The sequence below is a fragment of the Argentina silus genome (assembly GCF_951799395.1).
Source record: "Argentina silus genome assembly, chromosome: 11".
Lineage (NCBI taxonomy): Eukaryota > Metazoa > Chordata > Actinopteri > Argentiniformes > Argentinidae > Argentina > Argentina silus.
In genome coordinates, this window is record NC_139665.1 from 16,782,823 (window position 1) to 16,794,794 (window position 11,972).

General features: G+C 47.1%; 1 protein-coding gene across 1 annotated transcript in view; it reads left to right on the forward strand.

The window, feature by feature from the left end:
• Window positions 1–438: 438 nt before the first annotated feature.
• The window catches only part of trit1 (tRNA isopentenyltransferase 1), a 23,006-nt gene continuing 11,472 nt past the window's right edge, over window positions 439–11,972 (forward strand). The window contains 4 exon segments of the mRNA XM_083680742.1: window positions 439–607; window positions 8,358–8,504; window positions 11,493–11,585; window positions 11,891–11,972. The exon segment at window positions 11,891–11,972 is cut by the window's right edge and continues 85 nt beyond it. Of these exon segments, the coding sequence (XP_083536868.1) occupies window positions 449–607; window positions 8,358–8,504; window positions 11,493–11,585; window positions 11,891–11,972 (481 nt within the window). The 5' untranslated portion in view covers window positions 439–448.

An 11,972-nucleotide genomic window follows, 5' to 3' on the forward strand; every position in this document is an offset into this window, starting at 1 on the left:
AGGGTGGACTAGGAGGCTTTGACTAGGTTTAGATAAATAAATAAATGTTAATCTAGTATCAACACCTGTAGTGTCTCTCCAACAACCTTTTCATATCCGCCGTCTCCAAGGCAACACATCGGCCTCTTTGCCATGGCAACAAGCATCTTCACACGGCTAGGCTCCTTCAGTTTCCATAGTAACCACATTCTCAAGTTTTGGGAAAATCACAGTCCCCCTATCCCTTTCTACATCCTGTGTTACATGGGGACTGTTACCCCTAAATAAAGAGGCTAACGAGGTTACCAAATGTTTTCACGGAGCAAAGATCTGAGTAGAGAACTGACCCTTTCCCACCGTACCAATGGAACGGCTTCCTGTTGCCTAGTTACATTCGAAGCCCGCCTCTCATGTTTTCCATACTGCGCATGCGATTTGCTGTCAGCTGGGCAACGAGGGTAGCATCATCATGGCCGCCTATACTCGAAGCGTGCAATGTGTCCTAAAGAAAAGTATGGTACCTCCGTTAATAGTGATTTTGGGGGCAACAGGTACTGGAAAGTCCAAACTGGCTATCGAAATCGGCAAACGACTCCAAGGCGAGATAATTAGCGCCGATTCCATGCAGGTAAAATAGATCCGGTCTATCGCCACGACGATGTGCTGTGTGTTTGATATGAGTCCGTTTAGCACAGAAGTTGATGACACTAACTTGGAAGAAAGTTGACAGCTTACAAGGAAGAGCTAAAGAATACAGTGTGGAATGGGTCTGCCACTGACGTAGACGCATTATACAGTTAGCTAATGGTACTACTGCTAAATCGAGCCAGTGATAGCTGTTTATTTAGCCAGAGTAACCGACTCCAAAACCCTTGCCATGCATTGCGTTCCGACACCATGGACCATGGCAAGGGGTATGAAGTTGGATACTCTGGCTACTGTTTGTTATTGAGCTAAACTCACTCCACTTTTAATTGCAATTTAGCTAGCTAGATAGCTAACTATTATACATGTGAAGTGAGTGTGTTGTCAGCAAAGGCTTGTCCCGCAGGCACAGAAAGCTAACTGGTTGCTTGCTCGTATAGATAGTTGCCCTAAACCAGGAAGAGGACAATTATTTATGATAGCGAGCTAAGCTAGCCTAGCTTTATCATATGATCTACTGACACTCGTCCTGGTTCACTGCAAGGGTGCCAGCAGTAATGTAGGAAACGTATTGTTAGGCTTAGGATGGTGTCACACGCTTTGTCACATTGTACTTTTAAGAATATTCTGTAAGCATCATGTGTTGGTTGGTATTGCTGCTGTCTATGTGCTCCTGTGTCTGTGCTGTGCCTGCAGAGTTGGAAAGGCTCAACAAAAGGTTCAACCCCCTCCCCCAGATTAAACACACACACACACACTCTTTCACACCCCTTTGACCCCCACCCCCCCACCCCCAGCTCTTGCTTTCCCTAGCTGGGCGCATCTACCCTGGGATGGAGGCGTATCGACCACTCCCCCCTCCCCCCACCCCCTCGCCCTTTGGTGCTCCCTGTCATGGAGGAGAGTGTTCTGTTGTGACCCAGACTCACACCAGCCATCTTTCTGGTGCCCTCTAGTTACCACAGCAACGGAGCCTGAGAATTATGGGTGGCTGGGCGTGGCAGTGTGAAACAAGCAAAGCAATGCAGTGTGGGAGTTTTTTTTTGTGTGTTGGTGCGTTGTCCCACACTGAGATGCAGAGGAATGAGGGTTATATGTGAAGGAGGGTGGGACTGAGAGTTTAAAGGTCTTCTGCTGATCGCTCTCTGTCAATACAATGTGTCAGATCAGAGAATGGATCGGATTTCTTTTTTCAATAGGCATGCTGGGATGTCCTCGTCATGCTGCGATCGTGTTGAACGTGTCTCACTCTATGGGCCTAAATAATCTTTCTTTGTTCCTTCTCATTGCTGAAACCCACCAATATAATATGTAAGGCCTGTCTTATTTGGCACTCGTTTTCCTGGGAAAGCAGTGGTTTCTCCTGGTAACTCCTTCAGAGTGTCCTTGAGAATGTGTTGGTCCTCGGGGAGCTAGTCTTCCAGCTACCAGTCAGTCACCTGGTACAGCTAACTGGGTTACGCTAATAACATTCCAGTCCAGAATATCTACCACTACCACAGCTGCAGGAGAAACACAGTGGCCTAGTTGCGTGTGTGTGTGTGTGTGTGTGTGTGTGTGTGTGTGTGTGTGTGTGTGTGTGTGTGTGTGTGAGAAAGTTAGATAGTGAGAGAGAATCCCCACCATTACTTAAATGCTCTGGCCTAGTTGCTTGCTCCAGGACTTCATTGTGCACAGCACAGTTTGTGTGTGTGTGCGCTTGTGCGTTTGTCTGTGAAAGAAAGTGTGTTTCTCTGAGAGACAGGATGCATAGGAGTGTGTTGTTGGCGACAGAGAGTGGACGACTGTGCCTGTGTGTGAAAGAGTTGGAGTGTATGTAGGCCTATGTTGTCTTTTAGCGAGGAGACAGACTATGCTTGTATAAAAGAAGGCTGCTTTTGTGCTGAGCAGTTGCATAGTTTGGTGAGATGCTATGCTTATTGCAGGTTGTGAATGGGGACTCTGTGGTCACTGGGAAGTGTCTATTGTCCTTGGGGAGAATCCGTTCCCACACTCTAACACTCCCATTGTGTTTCTCAGGCCAGAGTCCCTGCCCTGACCGAGTTCATTGGATATAGAAGGCCCTGTAATTTCCCCAATGCGGTAAATGCGGACAGAATTCCGACATGAAAACAGAATTGGGTAATATGGAAATGTCCATTGAAATGATAAGAAAGCAACTTAATTTGCTCCATGGCAATTATATTTTATGATAAGTACACATTTGAGCTATTCTGCCCTGCAACACCCCAATAATCTTGCAGAAGTGTGTGTTTGTGTGTGTGTGTGTGTGTGTGTGTGTGTACCAAATGTAAATGCAGAGCTGGCTATATGTGTGCAGCCAGTTAGCATTGCAGAGGCTAGTCTTATGTAGGTAAAAACACCTTTTCAAAAAGTAATTCAACATTAACTGCAAAGCACATGACAGAATACGACCTCGATTTCTTTTGTTCATTGAATAGGCCACTAAATTCAGCTTGGAGGAAAACGAACTGCTGTCACTTGGTGTGCTCAGAGTGTGCCAGGTGGAGTAAAGAAAAAATACATTACATCCCAAATTGAAAAAAAACAAACAACGGAAATGAGGCAAAAAATAAAGGGAGAGGGCAAAGCATGGGTGAAGTTGGAAGGGGGGAGTAAGACAGGGTGAGGGTTGTGAGAGAGGTGTGTGTGTGTAGTAGGGTGGGTTTGCACTGGGGAGGTGGTGGTGTTTGTCTGTTTCCCTCTATTCACAGAGGGGGGGTCCCCTAAGGTCCCTGTGGGCAATTTGACGGGACGCACACAAGGTAGAATGATCCAGCCTCTCTTTAGTCTATGGGTGCATGGATGCATGTGTGTAACCCCTCATGTGGAACTCATTTGGTATCTCTTTGTGACCCAGTCGTGGTCAGCTGGTCATCCAGGGCAACTGCAACCTTATCCTCATGGCAACAGTGGCCATAAAAACATGCCCATAGTTTAACAGAAAAGGTTTGACCAGTCAACTGTGACACCACATCACTGAGCGTGTCTGTGAATCAAAGCACTTTCCTTCTCACGGTCTCTCTCTCTCTCTCCCTCTCTCTTTTTCTATCCAACCTTTTAAGTAAAACTTTTTGGGAAGAAGCCTTTTGTCAGGCAACTGATGACCCCATACATTCAAGGCACAGAGGCACCAGTGAATGCTGAGTTGTGTGTTTGTGTGCATCTGTGGCAGTATAAGAGACTATTAATCGCCTCTACTCCATCAGGCTAAACATTTTTATCCAATTTATGGGTCTCCTCCATATCACTCTCTCCCTTTCTCCCTCTCTCTGGCTCTTTCTGATCTTTCTCTCAACCTCTCTGTCAGTGAATGATGATACAGGACATGGGATGCATGTGGGGTTGACATGACCTCTCAGAATTATATTTATCTCAGATGGTGTGTGCGCGCGTGTGCGTGTGCGTGCTGCGATCGGCGCTACAGTAAAGAATAGTGCAAGAATAGAAAAGCAGGAAGAAAGGAGGATGGAGGAGAGGTGGGTGAGAGGGAGGGAGGGGGAGGGGAGAACAACGTCATGAATGATTTATAAGTCTGGCATTACTGGGCCATTCCCTGCAGAGAGGAGAGAGAGAGAGAGAGAGAGAGATGGAGGGATGAGTTATGGAGAGGTGGGGAGAGAACAGAACACAGAAGGATGGATTCACATTCCGAGGTATAGGCTACAGTAGTATAAGCAGAGAACTGGCTTCAGAGGGATGGAGTGAGAGAGAAAAGTACAGTTGGAGCTAGGCTTATTACAGTGTTCCTTTCTTTCTTTCTTTCCTTTTTTTTTTCTTCTTTCTCTTTCATTCTTTCTTTCTTTCTTTCCCTCCCTCCCCCTCTCTCCCTCTTTCTGTGTGTGTGTGTGTGTGTGTGTGTGTGTGTGTGTGTGTGTGTGTGTGTGTGTGTGTGTGTGTGTGTGTGTGTGTGTGTGTGTGTGTGTGTGTGTATGTGTATGTGTGTGTATTAAGGGAGCAGCTGTCTCGTGCAGGGCCTGAGGTAGGGCAGGCAGGCAAGCTGCAGGGGACAAAGATGGAACACTGAGCTCATTGTCTGGGGGCTCTCTCTCTCTCTCTCTCTCTCTCTCTCTCTCTCTCTCTCTCTAACATTCTTTCTCATTCACACTCATACACAGAATGCTGGCATACTAACTCACTGGGACAGTCAGGCACACAGGCAGACAGTCACACACTCAGACACAGTTACATGTCACACACACACACACACTCTCCTTTTTGTTCTTCCCCTCCTTCTCCTCTGTTTCTTTGTGTGCCCCCTCTCCTCTCCTTCTCTCTGTGAGTTAGTTAGCGTAGACAGCCACATGTGTTCTCACTCTCCTACACGTCTCTATAGCCCTATTCACACACATATAACGCTAAAATTCCCGGTATTTTTTGTCTTACGGCCTTGATTTACCGTGATTTACCCGGTTCACTCAGTTTTCACACATTTGTGTGTACCGGGAAAGTACACAATGTTACGCATCACTTCCTATCGCTTGACGCTTGACTTGTTGTTATTGTTATTGTTGTTGTTGTTGCTGCGCATTAGGAAAGCTAATGGCAAACTGACCATGCGAATAATCATAAACCTTTTAGGCACATAACCTGCAAACACACAAGCAAGCGAATTGCAGGGGACCGGATGCATTCATACCAAAAAAGCAAGGTGTATTTATTAGAGTATTGAGACAGGCATGGCCACACACCAGTTGTGTGATGGTGACAAGTTCACCATCACTACGTTTTTAGTCACGCCCAGACAACTAACAGACGAGCTAGCTAGTTTCAAGAGACAAAATCCATTAATGAATTGATTAATTTAATAAATAGCCGGAAAAAGTATAAAATAAGTAATCAGTGTTTTTGCTCTGCTTCCTGAGACAATATGAGAGAGTACATGAGCTCACTTTGTGTTTCCTGGTTGCAACACAAACAATCTGTCTGATTGGTGCTCTCAAGTGAGCGCCATACCTCTGAACGTCAACAGAGCACAGGCTTTTTACAGGGACCATGAAATAAAGGATTTAAAAGAATACTAATAAAATGACGAGGTCTGCCACAGGAAAAAAGATTTAGTGGTAATTTACCAATATGCCCTACCCCAGGTCAGTTTCCACAGGTCACAGTAACAGTAAATTACCGGGACATGCCTCTGTGTGAACAGGGTTTAAGGGAAAGGGAGGGTCTATTAGATTAGAGATGAAGGGCCTAGATGATGCCTTTGATTTGGCTGTTTAACCAATCGGTTATCTCTAATACACATCAAACACTTTGTGACTAAATTCGCCCGGCTGAGTCTTGTTAGTAACCCTCTTTTCAGATTCTATCTCTCCTCTTCTCAGAAACACTCTCTGTTTCTTTCTCTCTCTCTCTTTCTCTCTCTCTCTCTCTCTGTTTGTCTCTCTGTCACTAGGGACTTGTCATCATTAATAAAGGGTTTCAATCAGGGAGTGAAACTCATACATTTGCACTCTCTTTTTCTCTCTCTCTTTCTCTCTCTCTCTCTCTCTCTCTCTCTTTGTTTCTCTCTCTCTCTCTCACTCACACACACACACACACACACAGGCAGGATTAGACCTGTAGTATTAGGGACCCACCACTGGACAAAATGGAGAGAATGGAGAGAATGAGAGAGCAGTATAAAGAAAGAGGGAGACAGTTGAGGAAAAGACAGACTGTACAGAGTAAAGAACACAAGGGGGAGGGACGAGGGAGAAGGATAGAAAGTAGAGGAACAGTGGACATCAAAGGACAGAATAGAGAGAATGAGAGAGTGGTTCTTTAAAGAGAGAGAGAGATTAATGAAGACAGGAGAAAATAGGGGGCTCGAGCTGGAAGAGAGGGAGGCAGAAAGGAGAGGAACAGAGAAGAGAGGCAGGGAACAGAGGAGAGAGGGCAGAGAAAGCAGATGGAGAAGAACAGAGAGTGTGTGTGTGTGTGTGTAGGAGGCTGGTTAGCTCCTTTGAATAGGAAGGGGGACGACTGTCTGTGTGTGTGTGTGTGTGTGTGTGTGTGTGTGTAGGAAGGAAAGGGGTAAGGGGGGTGGCGACGGCTGCCTACATTGGGAACAAAACCCTCTGAATCAGGGAGCAGTCGAGGAGCGTGGCTCCAAATGAGAGCCACATGACCCTGCCAGCCACACAGGGTCTTTCACACACACACACACACACACACACACACACACACACAGGGTGTCATTCACATCAAGTCGGCATGCACATTGCCTCCCTCCCTCCCTCCCTCCCTCACTCACTCTCTCTCTCTCCCCCCCTCCATATTCCAGTACTGCAGTCAGAAAGAGATGAGATGATATTGATCTGTATGTTAATGCAACCAGGGCCTCAGACCTCTGTCTCTCTCTCTCTCTCTCTCTCTCTGACTCAACTGCCTACTCCTCCCTGCAGTAGACTCCCTCCACTTCTCTCTCTCTCTCTCTTCCGTACATCCCTCCATCCCTCATTGACCCTGTGAACATGCTGTTGAGGACCAGGTGGTTTCCCTCCACTGTGTTAGCCAGGGGAGAGTGCGTGAGGACATGAGGACAGGGACTGTGAGCTGTGATTGGTCAAGACAGGACGTCAGTGTTGTGACAGGCCCATGGAGAGACAGGGACACGAGGCCAACACATTGATCTGCTCCTCTCTGTGCGTATCTGTCTGTCTGTCTGTCTCTCTCTTGGTCTTGGTCTCGGTCTTGGTCTCTGCCTGTCTCTCTCTCTCTCTCTCTCTCTCTCTCGCACACACACACACACACACACACGCACACACACACACACAGACATGCACACACACACACAGACACACACACATAAAAACTCATCCCTCTCTCTCTGAACACCCTCTCTCCTTGTTATATATGCTCTATAATGTTCTTTTTCTGTGTCTGAAAAATGCCTAATGTGTGGTGTTTTTAGGGAGCGCTATGTTCTGTAACTTCCACAAGAACATGATGCTCTCTGTATTTTTGTGCCTATCCCTCCCTCCCTCCCTCCCTCCCTCCCTCCCTCCTCCACGCCCACCCCCCTCCTCTTGCTCATTTCCTCCCTCTTCCCTCCACCCCTCCATCCAGTTTTGGCTGACAGGGGTGTCGTGCTGAGAAGCATTGAATAATTCAGAAGCTGTTTTTTGTGCCCTGCCCTGCTCCCCACTTTTGGCATGCAATGATGCTGGTGCTGGGACTGTAGCACGCACACACACACACGCACGCACACACACACACTCTCTAGAATTCTTTGTCAGACTTTTAGTGGCTCTCTCAGTGTCCTGCTGTATGTAGTGTACAGTAACACCTGAACATGTGTGGACTGAGGGTTTCCATGGTGCATAGTTCTGTTGGGATAGAGGGCCCCTTTCCGAGACATTCCATAAATGGACTCAGGGCTGTGTGTGTTTGTGTGTGTTTGTGTGTGTGTGTGTGTGTGTGTGTGTGTGTGTGTGTGTTCGTGGACACAGGTCTGTGTGTGTGTGTGCGTGCGCGCAATGACAGCACATTCTGAGACGGTAACACACAGCTGTCACATTCCGGTAGCCACAGGACCCCCTGGATGTGTCCGAGAGAGGCCGTCTGTAACAACACCGGCCCCCCTCCCCCACCACACAGGTCAGGTCACATTGACAGGAAAGACCCCTGCTTCTGTTCTGGACAGGCCTCTTGGAACCACAATCCGTCATGGCCTCTATGGGTATTTACCTAAACACCGCCCCCCCAATGTCTGTTCTGTGTCCTGATTGGTTCTCTGCCCTCCTCAGGTGTACCGGGGCCTGGACATCATAACCAATAAGGTGACGGCGGAGGAGTGTGCCCAGTGCAGACATCATATGATCAGCTTTGTGGACCCGCTGGTCAGCAGCTACACGGTGGTGGACTTCAGGAACAAGGCTCTGGCCCTCATATCCTGTCACAGCGTTTACCAGACACACGCTTTTGTTTACGACACCATTCCACAGTGCCCTCCATAAGTATTAGAAAGAGGAAGCATTTTTGTCTTCTTTTAGCTCTATACTAAAAGAAGAAAAAAGAAAAACCCAACAATTTAAATTTGAAATCAAACAATTACTACGGGGTCAAAGCAGAGATTCTCATCTTTTAATTCATTATGTTTGTCTTTCAGATTGGTTTCACCATTTAGAAATAACAACGCTCTTTTCAATACTTATGGAGGGCGCTATATCTGAGTGAGTGTCATACCTTTCCCGTCAGGACATTTTATAGGACGGTTCACACTGTTGTTCCTCTAGCTCTGTGTTTCCCTCTAGGTTCCCACGGTTGTTTTGGGCTTGTTTAAAAAAAAAAAAAGTCCTTTTTTTTTTTACAGTATGGTGTTTCACACAAGTCCCCTAAGTCTTTTGTTACGGCTGTTGTTGTGCTGTTTCGGCTGTTGTTGTACGCTCCGAGCCTTAATGCAGACACACAACATGACTTGTCTAAAATCCCCTGCCTCCTTGTACTGTACAGCCCTTTAACATCACGTTTCAGGGTTGTCATTTTATCCTCTCGCTGTACACAGCAGGGCTGAATAATTGAAGATGAGCGGTTAAAGCCTACCACGCCCCTCCCCATGTACACACACACACACACACACACACACACACACACGCGCACGCACGCGCAGGCACGCACACGCACACACACAAGCTAAACACATACGAGACAAACACACACACACACACAGTAGAGTGTCCTGGTTTTGCTTGTGTCTCCTGCTGCAGATGTTACAGTGGAGATGAGAAGCAATCACTAGAGAGGATATTAATAGATAGTCACACACACCGGTCTCTCTTTTTTTCTCTCTCGCTCATGCATGCGCGCGCGCGCACACACACACACACACACACACACAGACATGCACACATACTAACTCATCTCTCTCTCTCTCTCTCTCTCTCTCTCTCTCTCTCTCTCTCTCTCTCTCTCTCTCTCTCTCTCTCTCTCTCTATCTATCTATCGCCCACACACATGCAGACAGGCAGTGACACCCTCACACAGGCAGCCGTACAGATGTTTCAGTAGAGATGATGGGAAGTGATAACTGGGAAGGTTTATTCATAGATAAGGAACACACACACACACACACACACACACACACACACACACACACACACACACACACACACACAGAGGTGTGACACAGGAGGTGCAGTAGCAGGTTGTGAAGCTGAGTTGTAGCTCTAATAATAGGCTGTGTGCAGCCTGCCAGTGGAATGGAGAGAGTAGGAGAGAGAGAGGGGGAGTAGAGGAACAGACAGAGACAGGGAAGGAAGGCAGAGGGAGGGAGAGATTAGGAGGAAAGGTGAGATGGCGAGAGGGGGCGTAGAGGAACGGACAGGGAGAGAGAGAGAGAGGCAGAGGGAAGAAGGGATGAGGTGGGAGAGAGGTAGTCAATGGGCAGCATAATGCTATATCATGAGCTGTCATCCTGCTCTGTAGTTAACATTCAGCTCACGGAGGATTCTATCTCTCGCTCTCACTGCCCCCTTTTCCCTCTTTCTCTCTCTCACTCCCTGGGTCTCTCTCCCACCTTTATTGTCTGCAATGTCCTCCTTTTTTTTTGCTGCAGCTTTCCCTCTCTCTTTGTCCCTCTTTCTCACCTGTCTTCATCTATCTCTCCCATCTCCCTATCTTTCTCAGACTCATTCTCCTGCTGCTGCTGCTGCTGCCGTCCCTCCCCTCCCCCCCCCTTTTTTCTTCTCCTTTTCGCCTCTCTCCATCTCTTCTGTTCTCTACCTCACCCCTCAGGGAGTGCAGAGTGACACAGGGTGGGGACTGTGTGTGCGTGCGTGTGTGTGTGAGGGGGAGGTGAGTGATGATCGCTGATGGGCCTTATCTTGTCTGAGCCGTTATCTAATTATCCCTTGGGAGGGAGAGAGAGAGAGAGATGAGGAAGTGGAGGGTGAAGAGAGGAGGAGGATGTGAGATACAGAGAGAGAGAAAGAAAGAAGGAGAGCTGTGTGTGTGTGTGTGTGTGTGTGTGTGTGTGTGTGTGTGTGTGTGTGTGTGTGTGTGTGTGTGTGTGTGTGTGTGTGTGTGTGTGTGTGTGTGTGGAGGCAGGGGGGCAACAAGGTGTGGCCCAGGTGCTCTTGATCTATGAGTGTGTACTCAGTGACAATCAGTGGTTATGGTTAGGAGGGAGGGAGGGAGGGGGGGAGGGAGGGAGAGAGAGAAAGAAATAGAGAGAGGCAGAGGGAGGGTTAGGGTTAAGGTTGTACTGTAGCAGTAACATTAGGTAGGAGTCAGTACACAGTGGGGCACCATACTGAATATCTCTAACGTCTTCACTGTTCTGGAGAAAGAACTGAATATATCTAAGATATTTACTGAAAGAACTGAATATATCTAAGATATTTACTGAAAGAACTGAATAGCTCTCACATATTTACTGAAAGAACTGAATATATCTAAGATATTTACTGAAAGAACTGAATAGCTCTCACATATTTACTGAAAGAACTGAATAGCTCTCAGATCTTCAGTGTGCTGGAGAATGAATAACTCCCGTTCAGCCATTAGATGCTGCCAGCTCTCAGAGCAGCTGACAAATGTCCACATTGGCCAGAACAAAAGAGGCACTGGAAGTCACTTTTAGATGAACCATTTTTGTCCGGTCTTCTTCAGTTGTTTCTCTGTGAAGGTCATTAATTGCTGTCTGTGTCTATGCAGAAGGCCCTGGTTCATGTTCAGGTCATTACTGTTCATGTGCACACAGCAGGGGAGGCTGGTGGAGGTAGAAATCGGAGGACGGGCTCATTGTAGTGCATGGAATGGAATGAGGAATGCCTCCACCAGCCTCCCCTGATGCACACAGGAGTTCATATGGAGTTCATGTGTAGAATATGTCCTGTAGTGTCTGTTTGTCTGGTTCATCCTTAACTCACAACCACATAGAGGACATGCACAGCAGAGAGAAGCTACCTGTCATCGTAGGAGGAACTAACTACTATATTGAGTCCCTACTCTGGAAAGTACTGGTGGACACAGGGGTAGGAACAATCTCACCCCCCCCCCCACACACACACACACACACACACACACACACACACACACACACACACACACACAGACTCATGTATCTTCACCCCTCTCTGTGTCTCTGTTCATACTGTATGTCTGTCTGTCTTTACCTTCAACTGTCTCTGTTTCTCTCTCTCTCTCTCTAACTCAATTATTCTTCATTGACTGAACTCAATTGATAAAAAGATAATTAATTAGCTATTAATAAACTATATCTAACAAAAATCTAGCTTTCAAAATGACATTTTCTAGCTCTCTTTGTCTTTGTCTACAGCAGCAGGAGAACGAAGGAGAAGGGAGGAGAGGGAAGAAGGGAGGGTCTCCGGACAGGAAGGTGGAGCTAGAGAAACTGGGAG